Source organism: Uloborus diversus, chromosome 8 (assembly GCF_026930045.1).
Source record: "Uloborus diversus isolate 005 chromosome 8, Udiv.v.3.1, whole genome shotgun sequence".
Classification (NCBI taxonomy): Eukaryota; Metazoa; Arthropoda; class Arachnida; order Araneae; family Uloboridae; genus Uloborus; species Uloborus diversus.
The window spans coordinates 103,307,622-103,332,064 of record NC_072738.1 but is presented as its reverse complement, the minus strand read 5'-3'; the positions used below and the strand labels follow the sequence as shown (position 1 = coordinate 103,332,064).

At 32.1% G+C, this 24,443-nt stretch overlaps 1 protein-coding gene across 1 annotated transcript; it reads left to right on the top strand.

Moving 5' to 3' along the window:
* Window positions 1-227: 227 nt before the first annotated feature.
* Window positions 228-23,388, top strand: LOC129227889 (peptidyl-tRNA hydrolase 2, mitochondrial-like). The gene is made up of 5 exons (XM_054862508.1): window positions 228-494; window positions 6,909-6,998; window positions 15,602-15,723; window positions 18,424-18,536; window positions 22,806-23,388. The coding sequence occupies exons 1-5, from the start codon at window positions 342-344 to the stop codon at window positions 22,853-22,855; spliced, it is 528 nt and encodes a 175-aa protein (XP_054718483.1). The 5' UTR covers window positions 228-341; the 3' UTR covers window positions 22,856-23,388.
* The last annotated feature ends 1,055 nt before the right edge of the window (window positions 23,389-24,443 follow it).

Here is a 24,443-nt window from a genome sequence, read left to right as displayed (position 1 = left end):
AATTTTTGTATTTTTAAGTTGAGTATTCCAGCGTGAAACATTCCTCTTGAAAACTGAATGACTTAAAAGATCTTAGTGTTACAAACTTTATTTTCTTTTTTTGTCCTTTATAAGATATTTTTCTGATTTAATTTTAATTTTGGTTACTTTTAGCTGTTTCTGTAACTGTAACGCAGAAGCAGACAACGGACAACGTGATGCAACATTTGATTAAAAAATATTATTTATTTTAAATATTGCATCATACTGGGGAAATATTAAAACATTATCAAAAAAACTCTAGGAAGAGCTATCGTTTTTGGAGTTGTGTTTCGCTGAAACACGTTTATCTTGCTTATCTCATGGGTAATATTGAGAAAAATTTAATCAGCTCAGCTGTTACAAATGCTTGTGCTGTCGCCTGTGGCATATTTTTAGGATATTTCCTTAAGGGATGGTTGAAACGTAGACAATCTAGTAAAAGTGTTGATTTAAATGCCACTATGGAAGAACAGGTAACCTTTCGATAAATTATTGTGTTTTAAGTTTTAAAACTGAATTCATCAAGGATTTCTTATTCTTACAAAGGAATAAATTTAAGTCAAAAATAATTTTATAATATCCATTACAAGAAGTACTTTGCATAAATCTTACTGTTTTAACAAAGAATTTTGTATTCTCCTGCTTTAAATTTAAATCTCACAGTTGACAAAATTTACATATGCAAGATACTGACAGCCCGGTAGTCACTTTCAACTAGGAGCGGCTTGTCACTATGAGTCGGGTGGGCCAGGCCCACCCAGGAAAATTGTTCAGAACTAAATAGATCATGTCAAAATAACGTTTAGTATTTCGCTAAAAAATGTATAAAAACAAACTAACAAACAACAAATTGGGTACATGAAACACATTTTAAATCTCTAACACTCTACATATCGCTTCTAAAATGTGAAAAGTTTTCCATCTGTTAGTGTTTGTGCTTGCAAGCTCTGAGAATGATTCTTGGGGCTTCGACTGGTTTGCCCCTCAACTGACTTGCCACACCTCCGCTCCTAACCAATCATGACGATTCAACCAGACACCAAAACGGCAAGTCCGCGCCACCCAGATTCCTTCTGCATGGGCTCCAGCTCCCTAGCACTCCAAAAAATAGCTTTACCCAATAGCAGTAGAAGGGCAATAGCAGGTAGGGAAGGTTTTGACACATGTCACTTGTACGAAATAACAGCTCGAAAAAGGGCAAAATACAGCTAGCGCACTGAATGGAAGAAAGTGCTCTTATCTTTTTCCATCGTTCTTCTTTTGTATTTGTTTTTCATCTTAAACTGCTGTAAATATCCTAAACTGGCATTTACCATTTTATGGGTTCCTCCCGATTCTACTGCATCACATTGCAGGCATTTTTATATATTTATTTTTCTGTTTGGAACTAATATGATCAGAATTTCTGAATAAGAGTTTGTTCCCGAATAGTTGGTTTTAAGTGTTAAAAGTTCTGAATTGGTCCGAAACTTTTACTAAAAAAACTTCAATTGGGTGAGATTTATTGAATTTTCTTTTTTGTTGTGATATTTGGCGAAAGTAAAAAGTATCAATCGTATAATAGGTCTTATCGATATGTGTTTTCTATTCTGTAGTACTCTAAGGTGGAACAAACCTAAATTATTTCAATTTGATCCGGTAGATCGCTTTAAGTCCTTAAAGGCGTAGGGCCATATAACCTCAAAAATGACCAAATTATTCGATTTTTTTATTGTTTATTATGAAACTTCAGATTGTTTCAAACTTTATGAAGAGAGTTTCAACGCTCTAGTTTAATTATTTAAAAAATTATTGGCTTTAGGTCACTCACACTAGGTGCACTTTTTCTCGATTTCGAATGGGGTGGGTGTCTTGTCTTTAAATTTAGGTTTTTTACCTTGAATTTTCAAAAAAGGCTCAAGTGGATATTTTTCTAAAACGATTTCAACTTTGAAGTAGAAGAGAAGTTCGAAATGAAGCAACTGCAATAAGGACTATCTTATATTGTTCAGCATTACTAACTGCAGTCCTCTTCATTGTATATGTATTAATATTATTGAAAAAACTTTATACAGCAAGCCCACCCGCTAATTAAGGCACAAGCCGCCACTGCTTCCAGCCTTATCTTCAATTTAAGAGTTTAATAGCAACAAGGCTGTGAACTGTTGTTGGTGTGCTAAATTAATTTTTGCAACCAGTTTGAAAGTAATCTCCGCAGCAATGAGAGGACATGTGCCTCCACTGCCACCTCGATTATTCACTATTCCAGACTAATGAGTATATAACAAGGACAAAACAACAGTCTCTGAATGGGATAACTGGGCTGTCGGTATCTTGCATGTAGTTCTGCCTTAGCCCAGGCTCAAGGGCTGTAACTTACTGCTTAAAATGCACATAGTTCCAAATTGATTCATGAGCTCAGTTCTCTCGCAAATGTAAAATTTCAGCAGGTATTTGGATTGGTATAGCTGCTTCACTTCTTTACAAAAATGGTTATTATAAATTTTATTAATTGCTAGTTTTATTAATTTCAGACCAATGTGTTCTGCAATTAATAAGACTAAAAACTCAGACATACAATAAACTGGATTTTAAACCGACAATCACTATAGCCGTTAGCAAACAAAGTTTTTAAAATATTTTGATGTATACTGTTAATGAACCTGCAGATTTTCTGCCAGAGAATGTTACAACAGATTTTCCAAAAGCTCTTGAGATATTTCTTTCGGAGCTATAAAGCTTTTGAAAAAAGAAGTTGATTCTAGAATAGGTTGACATCCTGCATGTGACTCAGTCGAACCATATTTGTTTCTCTTGAGTAGTTTAATAGTATTGAAAACTTAGCTGTAATATTGTAATTTCCAGACAGAAATTGATCCGCTAATTGTGAACATTGTTTTAGTACTAAATTGCTTAAATTATATGCGGGTATACATGCAGCACTTAACGGGAACATGTACATTTTAGGTGCTTCGAGACAAATAGTGACACTTTTTCAAAAATGTGCAAAAAATGCTTAAGTACTTTTTAAAAATAAGGGGTAAACTAGTCAACCCGTGCAGAACTCCGCACTGTGCATCAAATTGTTTCATGTGGCATTTTGCCCTTTAAAAATTTCAAAGAGAACATTATGAAGAAGAATTGAAGAAAGTAAATGGATTAAAGTAAGTGCACAAAAGAAGGCATGTAATTTGAAGACATAGGCAACAAAACCTCATTAAATACAAGGTTGTGATAATATGATCATCGCTCATTTTTTGGTTGTGCGTATTTTAAATGAAACATTAAATATGTGACTGAGTGACTCGTGAAAAAGCATTAATTGTGCATGCGATAAAACGGGTTGTGGCAAATACAGTCCAGCCCGTGTGAGCGTTGACGGAACAAATAGAAATAGTAGAAATATTTATTGGCACAGATTCGAACTGGCGCCATTCTGATTAACAGCTTGACACATCAACCAATCGAGCAGTTGCACCTTCTTTTTCGAATGCTATTCATTGAAGCAATGTTAATAAAAAAACAGCAAAAAAAGCTTTTTGAAAAGAAAAAAAAGACCATGTATCAATGTTTTGTCATTAGCCAGCATGAATCGCTATAAAATTATTTGTAAAACATGGAATTTGATTAAGGAAAGAGGAAGAACTCGTGTAGCGATTAAAACAACCATTCTATAGAAATAATAAATTAGTTAAAAAATAAGTGTTTTTATTTTTGAAAATTGATACAATTTCCCATAGCAGGCTGCTTTAACCAATACGGCTTGAAGACTAGCACATGTTCTTTTAATTGAACACTTCAAATTCAAAACCAAAACGAGTTGAACTGAGTCAGTTTTTCAAGTGTAATTTTTCGAACATAGGCAAAATGCATTTTTTTTTCCGCCGAAAGCAGAAGAGTAGAAAATGATTTCTTACTAATGGAGTGGTTAATAATTTAAATGTTTCACATCATATTCGAATAAATAATTCAAGCTTTACTGGGCGAAACTCGTTATTTCAATTTTTTTCCATTTTTGCGTAGTATTTTTTCATTTATATACAAAAAGTCAAACACTGCTATTAGAAAAATCTACTTTTCAGCATAAAATGAAAAAGTTTTTCTGCACAAAAAGGATTCCCTTGAGGTCTGAATTTTTAAATCTTTTTACCTTTTTATGCTTACATTATGCTTAGTGGTCTGAACAAAGACAAAGCTTTAAAGAAAAGGAAAAAACACCCTTCAGTTAATAGTTAACTTATCTGAATAGCAAGCCTGTATAAAGGAGTCGTAATGCCAAGTATCATTCCCGCCCCATTTATTGTATTGCCTTACGTGTGTTTTCAGTTGTATGTTATGAGTACATGTAATGAGTAATACTAATCTAAATTAGCTATCATGTCGGACAGCCCGGGTGGGTCCGAAATTCAGCTAGTTTATAGCTGAGTGCTCTACCAAAACAAAACTTGTCAATTTAACCCAACAACTAAGTCCAGTGCTTTTAAGCTTTATTTAAAAAAAAAAAAAGATTAATTGTGATTTTTTTTTGCCGTCAACGACGCAAAATATTGGTAAATTATATTAGAATTATGCTTTAAAAAAAATCTTCATAAGAACTACAGGCTGCAACAAAGTTTTGCAACAGCAAGGGACATTTCCGAAAACTTGATTTTTAGACAGTAAGTCTATTTTTGGTCTTTAGCTGGCCCGATAAGCTTTAAAATGAGGGGGAAATTTATTCAATAAATAAGAAAGATCTTGCATACTGACAGAAAAATAATCCGCAGAAATAATATATATATAAGAGAAGATATTGAAGAGAAGTGTTTTTTTTTTTAAATTTTTATACAATTTGTTATTGCGGGCTGCTTGCTTACGATGGCAGCACGTTTTCATCATTTAACAGAACGGTTAAAATACAAAATCAATTGAACTAAGTTCATTTTTTAAGCGTAGTTTTTTGAATGTAGTAAAAATGTGACTGGCTTTTTGTTTTTTGCTGAAAGAAGAAAAAAAAATACTCATCAAGTTGTTAGTACAGTCGACGCTCGATATAACGACCATCTCCGTGCCAGAGAAAAAGGTCTTTATAATGAGTGGTCATTATAAGAGATAGAATTTTTTAAAAATATACACATGCATCATGTATGTTCCGTTGTTCCAATACAATTGGCACTTTTTTAAAGATTCCAGTAAAATGTCCAAATTATTTTTTATCATGGGATTCTTCATTTTCAATTATGGGTGCAAAATATGACAAAATAATTCTAAGTAGAAAATATAGGAAAAATTGTATTACAGTACTTACAAATCATTTATTTTCTGAAGATAAAATCAGAAAGAGTTGCTTTCCTTTTTAGCACATATGATTTTTACAAAACATAATTTTCCATTCAAAGAAACTAAAAAGTCTCTCGAGCATTTGAAACATTTTTCATACTGGGAACTTTGGTCTCAATTTCTTCTTCTTCATCTGATCATGATACATTAATTTGTTTTTGTGCACAATATCGAGAGGTACTTCATTTTCTGACAGACACGTGTTTGACACATTCTAAATCATAATTGATTTTAGCATAACAGTTAAAGTTTAACACTTCTATCAATTTCATTTTTTTTTTAGAAATTTTATACATCATTTCATCTTTTTCGTCGAAATTTTCATCTTGGATTGCCTGAAAAATCGTTTAAGCATTTTTTCTTTGCTTTTTAAAATCAACATGGTGGAGGCAATTCTTGATGGTCTTTTCTGAATTCCATGCTGATTTAGAAAGATGCAAAGCTGTAAGGATACCCACTTTGTAATCTTCACCTTCTTCCAGTCCGTAGACGGTAGGTAATGAAGGTCATTTCAAGTTACATATTAGTAGCATTGGAAAAAACACCAGGAATAGTGTGAATCGCTGAATTCGGTCGCTGTATTAGATTAAATGATGCAGAGCGGTCGTTATAGTGGAAGCAAATTAACATAGAGTTCATTGGAACAAAGTTGGGACTATTACCACTGGTCGTTATAATGGAATGGTCTTTATAATGAGTGGTCGTTATAATGAGCGCCGACTGTAATTTTAATATTTTACTTCGTATTCTAATAAATATCCATAGTTTAACTAAATGAAAAGCGTAATTTTAAATTGGGGTAGTAATTTTTTTATTTGTACAAAGGATCAAAAACTGCCATTGGAAAAATCTATATTTCAGTATAATTTTTTTTTTTGAACAAAAAATTATTCCATTGTAGTCTGAAATCTTAAACCTGATACTTTTATTTTTGCTTACATTATGCTTTAGTTTTCTAACCAGAGCTAAAGCTTTAAAAACAAACAAACAAACAAAAAAAAAACCTTAAACCTTACAATTAAGATTCATTTTAGCTACATGTTGCACCAGGTTTTCGTAACAGCAAGGAGCATTTCTATCTCATTTATTTATTACCTCACTTGTTTAATTTACTGTTTTAAGTGTTCATGTAATAAGTGATATTTGTCTAATATTTTGATGCAGGACCGTCCGGGCTGGGCCCGAACAGTCGTTCTTCTGGTTACCAGTCGAACTCTCTGCCGTTCGAGCTATTAAGTTCTGTTGGTCGCAGCGCAAGTTAAACTTATAAATTTAGCCGAAAACCTCAGTCTAGTGCTTTAAAACAAGTTTGTTTTTGATAGAAAAAAAAATATTTAGACCATGGGTCTATTTTTCGTTATTAGCCTGAACGATAAGCTTTAAAATAAGGAGTAAATCAAAGAAATCGATTAAGAAATGAGGAAGATCTCGCGTAGCAACAAAAAACAGGCTACAGAAATATAATATATAAGGATTGGCTAAGTTTTTCTGAAATTTTTGTTTCCTGTTTTTTTGAATACCAAGTAAAAGGTTCTGTACAGTATTTATCAAGAAAGGGGTGTACTTATCTATGAATTTTAATTTTTCAGAGCTTTTCTGACCTGGTTCAAGGTGATCACAAGTTAGTTCTTGTTGTTCAGAATGGATTGAAAATGGGTAAAGGCAAGGTTGCTGCACAGGTATGCTTTGAGTTACATGCATTACTTCACATAAATATTTTTCTTTAACTGTCGTGACTGATTGTGTGTGTGTGTTACTTTAATTTACTAGCTTATTACCCGGCGTTGCCCGGATGCTTTTCAATGCAACATACCTTTTGGATAATCAAATGAATGAATTCTGTCTAAATGAACTTAAAAAATTACATTCACACCGCTTTCTAGGCTCAAGTCTTCAAAATACTTTAAATAACGCAGAAAATTAACCATTTGCCGAAAACGTAACATCAACTTAAAGCAAAAAAGTATGAGGAATATTGTTTGGGCTCTGTAGTGTCCACTGGTTCGTTGTCTGAGGTTAAATCAGACGGGCGGTACATAAATTGTCTTAATGCAAAGACAAATGATTGTCTTTTGCACATCTTGTGGGAAAACCTTTTACGTGATGCTTCGAAAGAAAAGCGCTGTGCTGCCTTTGTAGGTTTTGTTTTCCCGAATACATCAAAAAATACAACAGTACTTTTCACATACATTTTATTCGGAAATAAATCATTGAATGTTTCCTTAGAAAGAGTCGTGAGCTTGCCAAAAAAAAAAGTCATTCCCTATTATCAGGTACAAATATATACAAAATAGTCTTCTTGGACACAGTTACAATATTTTCAGATTAATTTAAAATCATCCTCAATATCCAAAGCTAAACAAATAACCCACCGTACAGAAAATAAAGAATTCAGTCTGTGTTGTTAAAAGAAGATAACACTCCGTTTTACGGATTTTTTGGCGGTGTTTTTCGAATGAAGCGACCAAGTGATAGGTTATTTCGTATGTTTTCAGGCAAGCACATTTCGCAGAAAAAGTTTGCTTACTATAAAAAACTTTACAAAATGTGTCTGCTCGCTCTTTCCATGGTGATTTAGTGCCATCCCATAGAGTAAAATTGGATAAGTGTAACTTGCCTAAAAAGACGCACGTCAGCTACATTTTATTTTCTTATATTGACATCAAATTTCTATTTTCGTAGGTAAAAATGATAGTTAGACAGTAATATTAATGTCTTGTAACGATTTGAAATTTGTCAAGATTTAAGTTCTTGTTCAAATTTTTAAAACCTAATACTTGCTGTAAATGTTATACATGATATCTCACACTGATGCAGGTAGAGAGAGCACGTGTTTAAGTTTTGTTGCTTTAGACAGAGTATTCCTTAGAGAACACCAAAATTTTAATTTATTGAGAGACAGTGGTCGTGAGAGGTGCGAATGGGTCCATTGGCTACATTACAGTTATTATTTTAAGTTATTTAAAACAATAAAAATAGAAGTAAGTGGACGTGAACTTATTGAACGAACTATTTAAAAACCATTAATTAAACTGCGTTATAGAGAAAGGAGTAGGCGTACGCATTTTGGTCAATATCCGTGTTAAATTTTTTTTTAAATATTATTTGCAGTCCATGAAATTAAAAAGAAACGTCTTGTTTGTACTTACAACTGCCTAATAGACAAATCTTTTGTTTATATTTTACAGAATCTTGTTGCATATTTTGTTCCACAGCTTAAAAGTAAACGAAATGTATTTTCCGTTTTGAAACATAGTCTAAAAATTTAAAACTTAAATGATTCAAATTTTTCTGATCCATAAATTTAACTCAAAACTGTCTTCTAAATATTGTTCTTAGTCCCCCTCCCAGCAGCAAGAAAAATTACATTTGTGAGTGAAACCAACCGAGCAAGTAACATAAAGCTATCTATATCGAAAATAGTTACATCTCAAATGCATCTACAGCACTTAATCGACTGCTCTTATGACTTGTTGTTCGTGATAGAAAAAGAAAGTTTCCCTGAAGATTGCAATCTCTTGAAGTTTAAAAAAGGTCCATTGTGTTTACACGTGAGGGGGATACTACGTGTTTCACCTTATCCCTATCCTGTTAAAGAGAATTTAAGCTATTACAGTTATAATTTTCCATTCATATCTCACAGCACTTCTTCAATGATGGTTGAAATGCTTAGTGGTAGTTACAAACTTCCAATATTTTTTGATTGTTTACAATAGCAGTTATTGAACTGAGCTTTGTAATTGCGAATGTAGCTTTCTTCAGTTTATTTCACGATGAAGAAAAAACTTCATATTGTGGAGCAATATTTCATCATGCCTTTTTCAATAGTAATCTCTGTCAATAGTTGCATCATACCAGCTAACAGATTTAAAATTATTGCTAGTCAGCAAAGATGCTTCATCAGGTGTATTATTACTCGAGCGTTAAGGTAATATAAAATTTCAAATGAAGAAATTTGTTTAAAGAAAAAGTGTAGCAATTTTTTGCAGTTTAATACAGTTTAAATTTAAATTAATATTTATTTGCATTTTTTTCCAAACTTAAAACTCCAACCCTCCCAAACTGTATGAATTCCTCCGAATTATATTTCCGTGTTGTTTTGTGGATAAAAAAGGTGCACAACCTTTAGTTTTAGCACACATTGGCAATCCTAGTATGGTTGTTTTTGTGAATGTAAGAAACGTCATGACCATCCCACCTCCTCCTTGAAAAACAAATTCCAGATACGCTACTACGCACAAATATGATTATTTCGTAATTTATTTGAGAAGTTAGTATTTTTTACCCATGTTCTTTGTTAGCATTCAGCGATTAAACTTAGTTGAACCGAATTATGTAAAGATCCGACGTAAATCATGGAATAGTATAAAGAACATATGCATATGGGTTTTAAGGACCATCCAACATTAAATTGTTGAATTGTGTACATAGATAATGAATGAATTATTGATACCGAACTAATTTTGGTATTTTCTGGGCTGTTCATGGTGGAAAATACTGATCCATAATTTCGCTCTACCATTACTGCTATGGAAATACCAAAGCAAGTAGAACCGTAGGAGACCACAATGCATTCCTGCTTTGCAGGATGCTTTTTAAAAAACAATTAACAGCAGCATTTCTTTTCCGTCCGGCTTTCTTGCCAAACATGCTTTACACTTGTTGCTGATCGACTTTGCGGCCACTGTTAAGTATACTTTTTGTGTTGATTGCATTTAAAATATCTTCTGGTGGTTATATGTTGCTGAGCATTTTCATTTGCTTTAAACCAAGATTCACGACTTAACGATTACAGTTAATCTTTGAAGAGACTTCATTTCAGGTATTTTTTACATTCTTTTCATTCACACGAAACTCATAAAAATACGAAAATTCGTTACGTCGAAAACAGCCTTTTTATGATTAAAAATATAAACTTTAACCTCTTTGGATCCAAAAACCAGCCTATATGAAGTCCTGAGCAATAATTTACCGCTGTGTCGAATTTGGAAGAAATCCGATTAAAACTGTAAATTTGTATAAGGAACATACACACACACACACCCACAAACATACATCCATTTATATATATATAGATACATGTAAGGAAAGCCTTGACCACATCCCTCCCCTTTGAAAGATAAATTCCGAATGCGCTGTTGTGCATTACTATGATTATTTTGTAATTTATTTGCTTTATTAGTACCCCTGTTCTTTGACCGCCTGGAGCAACTTCTATTAAACCGAATTAAGTTATCGGTTATATTTGAAAAGAAATACTTAAAGATTCGACGTAAATCAAGGAATAGCATAAAGAAAATTTATTTATTGCAAATTGGTTTCATAAGGATCATAGAACATTAAATTAAATTTCTGTTGCAAGGATGAAATAGATGTGGTTTTAATAAAAGTAGTCTAATGCTGAAACATTCGAAGATTGTACGTCAATATTGAATGCAATATTGCTACCTTACTCATGTTCGTATTTTCTCTGCTATTAACGGGAAAAACACTATTCAAAAATTACACGCAACCCTTACTGTTGTGGATTTTATAGGTAAACAATATTTAAAAATTATAATTTAACGGTAGCATTCAAATCAAGTAGCACCAATGGACCCCTGGGGCTTCGTAAGTCGCAGTTTAAGAAATGATGTACAGCATTATTTGTTATATCTACGGCTTTCTCGCCAAACATGCTTTAACGCTCTCGCTAAATAGCATTGACGGCAATCGTTAAGGATACATTTTGTGTTGATTGCATTTAAAATAGCTCCTGGTGGTTAGATGTTGTTAACCGTTTTCATTTGCTTTGAACCAAGGTTCACAGATTTAACGATTAAAGTTAATCTTTGAAAAAACTTCATCCAGGGCAGTTTTTTACTGGCTTTTCATTTAGACTAAATTTATAACTATACAAAAATTCGTTCGTGCAGAAAAGAGTAATTTTATGACTCAAAATATGAAATTAGACTTCTTTGGGTCGTTTTAAAATTCCAAAAACCCGCCTATATGAATTCCTGAGCAACAATTTACCTTTGTGCCAAATTTGGAAGAAATCCAACGAAAACTGGATTTGTATAAGGAACATACGCACAAACCCACACACCCACAAACATACATCCATTTTTATATATATAGATTTATAGTATGGAACCCCAAATCCTCAGAATTGTGACCTTTCTGAATTTCGAACTTTTTCAGATCTGCATTCTGATTCAAAAAATAGTGAAAACTCTCCTGTTGTGTGATTGTGTTTTACCTGTTTCATTAATGTTATATACTAATTATTTTATTTTTTGATCAATCTAAATGAAAGTATACTTCATTATGCTAAAACACAAGTCTGAGATAATTTGTATTGGCGTATAGTCCGCGGATGTTGTTTTTTATTATTTTCCAATGTGCGGATCGATACAATAAATATTGTCTTTTTACTAAGCATGATTTTGTACTTTTGTTTAATAGGCTTTGTTTTGTATACTAATAAAAAGAAAATAAGAAGTATCGTTAATTAAATGTGGATGTTTAAAGATTGTTGCACAATTACAGCAAAACGCTTCTTTACACATAACAGGTGGTAGCAAAAAAACATTTTTAAAAAAAGCTGATTTAAAAGTTCTGTGTTTGCAACAAGTAGTTGCCGAACGTTTAGTATTTTGGACTTGTAAAGCTTAAAAAAAAAGGGTTGGAAATTTTATTTATTTTTTCCCCAGATTTTTTCAATTTTTAAAAAAAAAGTTCCGGTTTTCTTATCTTTCGGATTTTAAAATTCCAAAATTGGGATTTCACACTATATAGTGTTACGAGTTCAGCCACTTTAAGAAATTCTTTAAATGACGACACAGTTCTTGAGAAAACACAGGAGATTTATTTACAACTATGTACAAAAAATATCGTTAGCAACTGCTAAATTAACTATAGCAGTTAGGCAAATATCAATTAACACCATAAACTCAACGGTCATGCACGTATGTACAATCAAAATATGCAAAAACATGGCGCAAAAGCAAATACACACTTTCCAGCCCACGGCTCAGACCAGTCTCCCTTTGAACATGCAGCATGGCTATTTATAAACCTCGAAAGAGAGCTCTCAAATATTCCAGAAAATCCTACACTGTTCTACCACTTTCTCATTTTCTCTTTTTATTCTACTCACAAATCTTATCATTCAGAAATGGGGGGGACCGTATACTTCAGTTGAATGTTAGGGGGTTGTATGTACGTTACAAGAAACTATTTTCAGGTTACGTTACTAAGATAATTTTAATTGAAAAGTAATGGAATAAATGCCAAATTTAGCCAGATTACAACAAATCAATCACAAAAATAATTACTATTTACAGAATTTGTAACAATATGATATATATTCGCTATCAAAATGCTTTTGATAAAGTCACATGTTGATCTTCTAAGCAAAATGGCTTATATTAATGTAGGAGGCAAAACTTTTATTTACAGTAAACTCCCAATTATCCATGGAATAGGGTGGTACAACTGCTGCGGATAATAAAAATCACAGATAAACCTCAAAAATGCTAAAATGAGGGTCAAATAAGGTAAAAATTGTCTTTCCTCAACAATTGATGTACAACAGTGAAAATTTTTACGGTACAGTAAAAGTGTTTTATATTTTTGCACAGCATAAATTAACATCAATAAAAAAAAAAACAAGTGTATATGCGATGAAGGGAGCACAAAAATTAAATAAAACAAAAACAAAACAGAGTTTAAATTTACAATTTTTGAACAGCCTTAAATATTTGCTTTTTTTGGCGAAAAAACATGTTTCTGATTGTTGATTGTCTCGCAAATAATCCGGAGTTTAAATGTTAAAAATTGCCCTTCTTGGAGAAAATTAAAAGCAACTGTAAGGGTAATCAGTTGTGTTGAACTGATGTTTTCAGTGATATTCCACAAGGTCCGGCTCAAAAGAAAAGAAACAAAATTGGGCACTATTTTTTGCACAACTACATCAGCCTTACAGTAATTGAGCTTCGTCTTAATTAGTCAGGACTTTAAGCTTAGTAAGTAGTGCAGTGTGTAGCACAGTAGGTAACAAATTCAGATTAATGCTTCATTTTATTTGTAGATCTATTTCACCGAATTCTAAAAATGTTTTATAGTGGAACCCAAATTCATTTTTTGCTGGACTGGTGAGAAAAAATGCAATGGATGGGGAAATGTCGTACAGGGGTTAATCAAAATTTTATTAAATACTATACATTTGTTTAAATTTTAGTACTTGTAAAAGGTAAAAAACAATTTCAGCATATTTATAATATATGAACAATAGTTTTATATCTGATAAAACTTGAAATTTAATGGAATACTTAAAATTTAAGTAGAGTTAAAAATTTCAGAAATTTTCTTTTCATTTTTTTTAAATTTAAATCTCAGAAAGAAGACTCTCAATCATGGAGAGGCTTTGTAAGTTCTTTAGCTGCAACTCCGAACAGCTTAAAAAAGTTTTGAAGTTTTTTATTATCATTTCATAGCAGCAACAAACAAAGGAGCAAGTATCAATTCGACTTCTCTACTAATGTGTAACATTATAGAAACATCAGAAAATCAAATTGGCATTTTTTCATTTAAAAGTGAGATTGTGGTGAATAGAAAAACGTAGTGTATGGGCACAAATAACACTAACAACATTTTGAAAAATTCAGGACAACGAGAAAAAACTTTAGATGAGAGAGACATTAAACCGAGGTTCTACTTTACTTATATGAAAAAATTGTGTGAAGCTCATTTGGTGTTTTCAGTTTTTGTCTCCTTATCTTAAGAAAGATTTATTTTATTTGGAAGGGACAGGGCCGTTATGGAATTTTCTGTAACTCTGTGATTTACTTTTTTTTCCTTACCTTCTAAGATTTTGAACTTTTTGTTGGTCTTTGATTTTTGTACATCATTACATTATATTAAGTGGTTCTTGTGCTTTAGTATGCATTATATAAAACTAGAAGTATACTGTTACTTTAACTCATCTTTGTTTATTCAATATACATTTCATTTGTATTCCTACCTCTAATTTCAAACAGAAATTACTTTAAAAGCTTTCCCTTCAAATGTTTGAATTGAAAATTGAAAATATTAGTGGTGTAATGATTTGAATACAATTAAAAGTGCTCTGAATAAATATTTCTCTATTTAAATACAGTATTTACTCTTTGTGTGAAGTATAACAATTTTTATGGAATACTATAAGATAATTTGTTCTAAGTATATATTTGAATGTTTATTTTAAACTACTAAGGGTGAGTAAATAAAGTGAGTTAAAAAAATAATAATAAATAAAAAACACACACACATTTTAACAAGTATTGTTTCTAGTAATTTCATATTTCAATGTCTATTAAATGCTAATTCTTTGACATGTGAGGCAGTGAGAGGTTTTGTTTTAGTTTTAGCACGTCCTTTTGCTTTTCACTACTTCATATAAGAAGTAGAAAGAATAGTAGATTCTTAGAAAGAAAAGAGGGTCCCTGTGCTTGGGCCGAGTTGGCCCATACAATAATCAGGACCTTTTGAAGGATTCAAAGGTCAGTCAATAAGTTTTCTAACTCACACTATTATTCCTGGCTTTAAAGTTTTAATATTTATAGTCCAAGTTGGGGAAAGTCTAAGGGGACATGATCCAATCATTTAAAGTCATTAAAATTTGAAGATGGTAATGAGCTGAAATTCCACATTGATTGCTGAACGATGAACCATTGATTCAAACTGTTTAAAACTCAAGCTTAACCTTGAATCGAGAAAAAATTTGGCAATAGTGTTGTAGGCGTTTAGAATAGTTGACTGGAAACAGCTGTTACATTCAAATAAAATGAATACTTTTAAGTAAGTTCTTGATTTTTCACAAGGGATTAATAAATTTATTAGGACCAATCCAGCTGTGTGTAGTCCCAGAACTTGTTGCTGACTGTCACTTTCTACCCTTGTATAAACAGACTTTTAAGAGTATTTTACGCATTATGCAGTATTAATTTGTATTCTAGTTTTTTAACACTAGCCGCACATGTGGTTGGTGTGGATTTTTTTTAAAAAGAAAAAAACCTGCAGAAAATATCTTAATTGTATAACTAAATAATTTTATCTGTCAATCAAATGAAAGTTAAAACTGCAAATTAGTTGAAAAAAGGATACCTAGTGTTAAAAATGGAATCCAGTACTTTTTTTTTCTGCAAAATGTTTTCATTGTCTTTTAAAATGATCTGATGAAACAAAGAATTGGCTTACATTTTTTGCTACTTAATGCTCTCAATCTATATTATTTTCTTAATATTCCCTTATATTTTAGTGTTCACATGCATCTGTCATGGCTTACAAGAGTTGTGCAAAATCAAAACCTGAAGTTCTGAAGAAATGGTTGCAAAGTGGTCAAAGGAAGGTGGTTGTAAAAGTAGATGACGAAGAAATGCTGTATGTATTTTTTTCCGTTTTATTTATTTATTTATTTATTTATTTTTTGCAAATGTTAGATTATGTTACTGTTCAATTCATGTAAAACTAAGTCAATCAACCATTTAATGATGATCAGATACTTTTTTCAAAATGTTTCATATCATTTGTGATGCTTTCAAAGTTTTATTTGTTTCGAGATTACAGTGGAACCTCAGAAATCTGAACTGATTGGAGCTGAACCTTATTCAGATCGTGAAAAGATTGGATTTCCAGCTGGCCTCTGTAAACTTTTTGTTATCAGCTCAATAATGATCTGAAATTCTTTCTTTTAATTTAGTTTTAAAGAAGTTTTAGTGTGCAGTCCTTCTAATAGCTACACTGCGGCCACAAATAAACTACCTCCAGTGGTTATTTAAAGAACATGAATCTGGCAACTTTACCAGTGATGTATTCAAGGAATAGTTTGAAATGCAATTTATTTCCTCAGTTTGAAAATTCAATGAAGCAAACGGCTTATTTAACAAAATCTTGCTATAGAATGACTAGCTTCCGCCTCATCCCTCCGACACAATCTTGGTAAAAGGGGACATCAAAGTTATTTTTCTATTGCTTTAATGTGACTCAACGTTTGAAGTCTATGGACCAAAAAGTTGTACAAAACATCAAACTTCACTTTCGTAAAATGCTCTTATGAGCTCTGATTGAAGGAAGAGACACATTCATTGAAAAAAAAAAAGTATGAAAATACTTTTTAACTGTAGTTATTGGTTTTTCTTTTTTTTCAATCCTAATTTTTATTGTTTACTTCATAAGCCGTTTGAATTATCCACAATTTTGTATCTTCAGGGTTTGGATTTTTGAAGTTCTACTCTATAAGTGATACCTGGTTTGTTTTCTGATCTGAAAACAAAAACTATAAAAAATCTTCTATCAGAGAAAACTAAACCATTGAATTGTCTTGTATGCCTATTAGCCTTACATACAATTTAGGATATGAGGCATTCCATATCAAGTGACTTTGTGGTCCGATTCGATCATCTCTGATTTTAAGGAAATTTCAGAGATGTACACATGTATGGGTGCTGGCAGGGTGATGCACTTGCACCAACCTTTAGAATTAAAAAAAAAATGATATGTATGTTTTTAATATTAAAAAAATAAATTATTTTATATAAATTGAATTTGTTTTAAACAAATGACTAGCTACAAAATACTTAAACTAGTAAGTACATCGTGAAAAATATTAAAGTCGGACTTCTGTTTATGTGTGCCGGCAGGGAGGGGGGGGGGGTAAGGGCCTCTTTGAGCCAACTCGATTTTAAAAATAAAATTAAATTAACTAAGAAGGGACAAACTGAGAAATATTTTTAAAACTGCTAAGTACATCACAAGAAATATTAATCCTACGTTTAAATCCATGAACACTGGCAGGTGTTGCAAGTAGGTGCACTTTCACCCCTGGCTTTTAAAAATAAATAAAATGAATTTAAAAAAGTATTATTAATTTAATACTTTTTAATTTAAAAACACATTTTTTTAAAAATAATTACAGTGAAATTCCGTTCCAACCATACTAATGCAACGAAATATTAGTTTCATTAAAACAAGCATCCAGTCCCAATTTGATTTCCGTTACATTGCTTGAATTCTATTATTGTGAAAATCCCACTACAGCAAACAAAATTTGGTGTCCCTTGAAGTTTGTTGTAACAGGATTTCGCTGTATTAGTTTTAAATAAGTGAAAGTGCATTAATTTTAAGCAAAGGACAAATCGCAAAAATCTTGTGATCAGAGAATTAAAACTTATAAATTAAAGAATTCTAACAAACATGAAATTGTCTCAGAATTTGTTTTAAAATAAATAAGTAAACAAATACAATTAATATTTTTATAAAAATTGAAAATGAGATATATATAGCTAAATATAAAACTAGTAAAAAAAACTTCTTACTGATTTGCATGGGAGTGCACCCTCCTGTGATTCTGCTGGCACCCATGTGCCTTTGAAACTAAGACATACAAATTGTCAGATTTCAAGATCCCAATCCCAACAATCTAAGATCCCTCAAATAAAAGGCTCAAAAAAAAAAAAAAATGTTGGAGCAGCTTTTTAAAGCAAACTACCTTGTTGTTGTGTAGGCGAAGCTTGTAGAAAATTTAATTACTTTGAATTCCTGAAATTTTGGGAGCTTAAATTATTTTTTGTTGTTAGCACATTCTGCCATATCATAAATTCTAAAAAAAAAAATTCAAAAGCTCGTATTTTATAATTAAATTGACAAAATAGCTGTTTTTAATGGGTTATAGTCGCAGAGCTTAAATATTAATTCTGTAAAAGATATTGCCATCCAAAGTGGCTGTAAAAATCATTCACATCAAATATAGCCCATGTTCAATGCACTGTGTCTCAAATTTGCCACTAATCAGTTTTCTTTTTGCTTGCACTATTAGAAAAAACAGATTGTATAAAGAAAAATACTTATTTTAAGCTCCAAAAATTTCAGACTGTCAGTGTAATAAAATTTTATGCAAGCTTAGCTGAAACAGCTGGCAGTTTCTTATGATAGACAGTGTTTCAACCTTTCAGTTTTTCATGACAGTATTTATTTCAAACTATGCGCACCAAAGTTCAAATATTGCCCATGGGGAGATTGCATAATATATGTATTGTTTCATATTTTATTTATTGCTTATCCTTTTTTTAAAATCATAAACAGTTTACGTGTAGCTGTGGAAGCAAGAAATAGTGGATTGATAACAAGCTTAGTATGTGATGCAGGACGCACCCAAATTCCATCTGGCAGCAAGACAGTGTTAGGAGTTGGACCTGGTACTTATAGTTTTGTTCATTTATCATCTTTGGTTATTTATATGTTTATTTAGTTTTTGTGATTCATGGTGATCCATTGCAATATGGCCAGTGAAATTCATGAGAGTTAAACTACTGACGGGATGAAATCATATCTCTGGAAATAAATACAGTAGTTTCCGCTTAATGTGATCTTGGTTAATTTTATCAGTTGTTAGTTATAATCAATATTGCTGGGTCCTGATTTTTCCTATTCATTTGTACGTTAAAATAGTTGCTTAATGTGATCTCAAATCTCAGGCTAACCTGGAAATCAGGGAAAATTATTACTTAATTAGGGTTGTGTGTGGTGTGTGTGTGGGCACTTGGAACAGCTTACTGGAAGATCCTGTATTGAGCAACGGGTTAGAGAAGTTTTCAATGGGCCATTGATCTTTATTGGGACTAGTAAATTGACTAGGACAGCCTAGCTGAGCTGAGGACCTGTTGCTGGTCGTCAAATTTGTATTATATTATATGTAATTCATCATGTAATGTTATCAGTTTTTGAATCAGGAATTGGGTTTCTGCTGGAAGAATCAAAAACTGCTTTGCCTACTCAAGATTTTGAAAAAAGTTGAAAAGAAAATTCAAAAAGGGATAGAAAATCCCGCAAGTATGACTTGTTAAGAGATCAAATTACAGATGGAAATTTATCAATATATCTCTGTAGCTGCCACTTCAGCATAATCCAAAGTTTGTCGGATATTTGTAGTAAAACAGAGACTGGAAGTGATGTGTGAGGGGAAGAATTAATTTTGTTAATTTTTGTGTCACCTGAAATAGTAATCTTATATTTTTATCGCTCAGGAAAATTTTGTATACTCATACTTGCCAACTTTTATGGATAAGGCATAAAATTTATGCATTTTGTTTTTTTTTTATGTCGTTGCATGTTAATCCCAGTCCCCAAAGCAGAATACTACTAAATTTGTGACTATATCGCAAAACAGATGCCTGAGCTGCAGAACAATTCTGTTCACATGTGAGAGAAAAACTCTGACAAATTTTCTGTAGAAATACTACAGATTTCTGTCATATTTCTGCAGAAACTGCAGATTTTCTTCAAATATTTCCCACCACAAGATAGAATTTTGCACAAATTCTGCAGATTTCTCTAAATTAGAAGAAAATCTAAAAGTCTCGGAAATTACGGTAATTTGGCGGAAAGCTTGCAAAAAATGTTGAATTCAATAAGTCATCTGCAGGAACTTTAGCTTTACTTTGTACTTGATGAAATTTGCAAAATTTGTGAGAGTTGGACAAGGACGGATCCAGAAACTATTCAAGGAGGGGGTGACTGATTTCAGGCCCGTACCTTTTATGCATTGGCAAGAATCCGACCCCCACCTTCCAAACACCATGAAATATCGTCTCATTTCAGTATTTTGGAAGGGAGGGGAGACACTTCCTTTTCTACAAAATTGCGGAGGTGTGTACCAAACTCCATCCCTTACTTTTACGCCAACAACGGTGTCCTATAATAGCTTCTCTCTCTCTCTTTTTGGACTTCAATTTTTGAAACTTTTCTGAGAAGAGCCTTTGAATCCTATAACCCTTCTTAATACAGGGTTCGTACGGGTCGTGGAAATCTTGGAAAGTCATGGAAAAAAAAAATAAGCAAATTTCAGACCTGGAAAAGTCATGGAAAATTGAAATTTTCTTTCATAGTCATGGAAATTTGTTTGAAGTCATGGAAAAATATCCTGGGCAAAGAAAACGAAGTGGTAGCTAGAAGAGTATTAGAAATATTGAGTTATTTAACAGTATTGTACATAAAAGCTGTTAAACTTGAAAAACTAAACAATCCCAAAAACATGTCCGAATTTTGAAATCTCATTGCATCCACTTCTGTAGCAGCCACTCGTCTTTTTTTGCATTGTGATTTTACTGCCTGGACGTCACTCATTTTGAATTTACCATTAATTTCAGCACTTCTTATATTTTATATTCTGTAGCATACAACTTGTAAGTTCTTGATTTTGCCAACTCAAAAAATGTGATTCAATCGCATCCCAGTTTTCCATCACTTGTAAAAACTTTATTATTGTACTCATCTTATTTTATCTTAAGTTGTCGAAGGTTTTAGAAAATAAAGATCTTTAGTCAGGCATTAGGATACAGAAATAGGGCATTCTGAAACAGTAGTAACCAACACTCTGCAAAACTAATCCATGCTACCCACTGCTACGTCCAAAGTCAGGAATCAAGCACTATGTTCTGTAATTTCTGAACCTATTGATTTATAAGCATTTGAAAATGAGCAAATAAGTTAACAAGTATTATGAATCAGAAGATTTATTCACTACTAGATGTTTCTTTCTTTTTTTTTTTTTTAAATAAATATCTGGTTTAGAAACATGAATTTACTAAGGAATGTGGCTTTACTTTAAGGAACCACATTCCTGTCAGACTGTCTGGTCTGACTCCTGAATACTGTCAGGTTATGTGCATGATTAAATGCACAGTTGACATTAAGAGGCAACTTTTGAACAAATTTATTGAAACTTAGTAATGACTCATTCAACCTTTGTCCCATTCATTATCATTCTGTCTGTTTATAAAATTATTAAACATTTAAGCATCATTATATTCCATTCACTATATTTTTACTTTGCTTTGAGATTTTTACTTTACGTGATGAAGACAAAGTTTTTAGGCATACACTGATATTTTTTCAATTACAAGTAAGTGTTTCGATGAGATAGTGACATTCATGTAAGAGTTTTGCTAATGCTTATTTCTGAAAATTGGCAAATTTGATATTAAACAGTATTATTCTCTTCGTATAACAAGGTCATGAAAATTTTTGTGTAGTCATGGAAAAGTCTTGGAAAAGTCATGGAATTTTTCCATATGGAGTATGAACCCTGTTAATATCATCTAACATCGTCTAAAACTGAGTTTCTGAAACTTTGAAATACTTCCCATGCAAAGTTCGAATCCCTATCACTAAAGTGTTAAGATATGTGCTGCAATTTCATTTTTAAGACAGCAAGAGGGAGAGAACCTGTTTTTTCGTAAAACTATTGAAGATTGTCTAAAACTGTTTTCAACTTCAGTATCAAAAATATGCCATGGGAGAGTTCCTGCATCTCAACTCAAGGAGGGGGCGATCGCCCCCATCGCCCTTCCTTGTATCCGTCCTTGGAGTTGGAAGATATTTTTAGAAAATCTGCAGTTTCTCTGCAGAAATGCTATATCCTGAACAGGCCCGGACTGGCTCCTTCTAGGGTGGTCGACTAGGTACTGGAAAGGGGCCCCCTGGTATGTGGGTTCTGGGGGCCCTCCCCGGTGTGTAAGAAAATTATTGTTTCAAAAAATTCCTTTTTCTTTTTGGACATATTAAGTAATAAAACTAAAGTTAAATTTATGTATAAAAAACATGTGTTTGAAGTTTTGCTTGATTTACCCCTTATCAGAACAAAACTGCATACTATTATTATGAAATCTATTAAAGGTGGGGTTTTTTTCATGATTGTTTTCCTAATTGAACGTTTTTAAAAATTATTTTTTATTCACCTTGTAAACGGAGGGGGTGAGGAGAGGGATTGTGATGCAGGGGCCCCCTCTTTCAGTCGAGTATAGAATATCCCCAATTTTAGGGAGTCTGGGGGTTTCTTCCCCGGGAAAAATTTTGAAAAACAGTTATAAAGTTCTGCATTTTTAGGCCAAATGTGGGGGGGAGGGTTTTAATCTCTGGGGGAGGGGGCTTAGCCCCTTATCTCTTCCGTAGGTGAGCCTCTGTTGGAAGGGGCTGAGATTTTTTTATCACACGCTTTTAAGCTTAAAGCAATGCCTTAACTAGTAGAAAAATTATCATTCCTTTTTTGCTTTATCTTGTTACTATTTTGTCCCAATGTATCTTTCTTTTAAGCGCCATAATAAAAATTATAGTTGGCTTGCATGCAAGTGAAGTACAGAACTTTAACTATCTTGTTATAATGAAATTGCAGAAGTAAAAACCCTTATAAAGAAGTAAACAGACTATTCCAGACTGATGAGTCCATAACAAGGACAAAACTGCAGTCTCTGGATGTTATAACCAGACTCAGTATTTTGCATGTAATTCTTCGTTAGCACTAGCTTAAGGGTGTTACTTACTACTTATTACCTTTCTGCATTCTTTGATTGCTAACACTTGAATTTGTGAGAAATAAATTCAAAAAAATGTTTTTTTATTTATGTTTTTACTATTGATATTTTAATCTTAAGTAACTTTTTGCCTCATAAACTTTCTTCTGTCTGTAGGTCCAGAATCAAAAATTGACAAAATAACTGGAAATCTGAAACTCCTATGATGAAAGCTGTACTTAATAACTAAATGGTTTTGTGAACATCTCATGATCCTAATTATTTATTTACTCATCACCATCAATCAATATCATTTGTTATGGAAACATTGTATCAATGTCTGCAGCATTAATTTTTTGATGACTGGCTTTAAAAAAGACATACTCAATGCTCATTTTCATACGAAAATTCAAATTTAGATGCAGTGAAATCCTGTTACTATGAATACCAATGCAAAAAAATATCCGGTTCAATGAAGTAAATTTTCAGTCCTGATTTAATTTTCACTACATTGCTTCAATTCCATTACAACAAATAAAATTACCGGTCCCTTGATGTTCGTTGTAACAGGATTTCACTGTATTATTCTTTTGGAAGAAAGATATTAACTGTTACAGCGCATTTTTGATCTCATATTCCTTAGCAGAGACCTTGCACAGCCGCTATTTTGCCACCCCTCTCAGGAATTTCAATCCAAATAGAATCAAGCTAGATTATTAATTTATTTCTAAAAATTGATCTAAGACTTTTCAAGTGGCAGTAGAATATCAAAATTAGTGAATTGCGATGGTAAAACTGTGCAAAAGTTCAGAAACATTGTGAGTTACTTATATTCAAGATTTTTTTTTCATTAAAAAAAATTTTTTTAAAATAATTTTGGTGATAATATCAGTTAATTTGAATGTTAAATATATCAGCTCCTTGACCCCACTCATCTATACTAATAATATAAGACTGCAGCGTTGTTTGTTTGAACGCACTAATCTCAGGAACTACTGGTTCGAATTGAAATACTCTTTTTGTTTTGAATAGTCCATTTATCAAGGAAGGCTATAGGCTTTATAACATCATGCTATGACTAATAGGAGTGGCGAAGTAATAAATTGAAATTAAATCCATAATAATCATGATGCATATTTTGTTGCATCAATAGCTTGACTTTTTGTTGCCCAAACAGCCCAGTTGTAAAGGGCTCGGCCAACGAGCCTAGGTTCTCAGGTTCGAACCCGGCTGTGGGCTCGAAAATTTACAGCATTTTTTACCTGGCTCATTAAAAAAATCAATTTATAAATCAAGGGTTTTCAATTATTTTTTATTGATTTTTTTTTTTAAATTTTTTTATTTAGCGGAAACATTGATGTGGATAAGGGTGTGTGTGTTTTTTACTACATATATATATATATATATATATATATATATATATATATATATATATATATATATATATATATATATATAGCGTGATGTACTTAAATTAGTTTTTAATACATTGTTGTCTTATTAATGTGGGTGAAACCACAGGGCACAGCTAAAAATAATCTTAGGATTTTAATCCTAATAATAAATCCTAATAATAAATAAAAGAAAGTATAAATTACTATTCAATATCATTACTGACCCAGGCAACGCTGGGTATGTTTGATAGTATTTTATATCATTCTAATCAATGTATATCATTCATATCAATTGCTACACATTTCATTGTTTTATCGTAACAGGTTGAATTGTTCACTAATACATGATGCATGTGTATTAATTGATTTAAAGTTAGATAAAAAAATGTATATATGTTTAAAAATGTAAAATACTTCTATG

Coding starts and splice junctions, on each gene's coding strand:
- LOC129227889 (XM_054862508.1), top strand. CDS start 342: ATGGGTAATATTGAGAAAAATTTAATCAGCTCAGCTGTTACAAATGCT. Junction 6,999..15,601: donor AAGGCAAGGTTGCTGCACAG/GTATGCTTTGAG, acceptor CTTATATTTTAG/TGTTCACATGCATCTGTCAT. Junction 18,537..22,805: donor AGTGTTAGGAGTTGGACCTG/GTACTTATAGTT, acceptor TTCTGTCTGTAG/GTCCAGAATCAAAAATTGAC.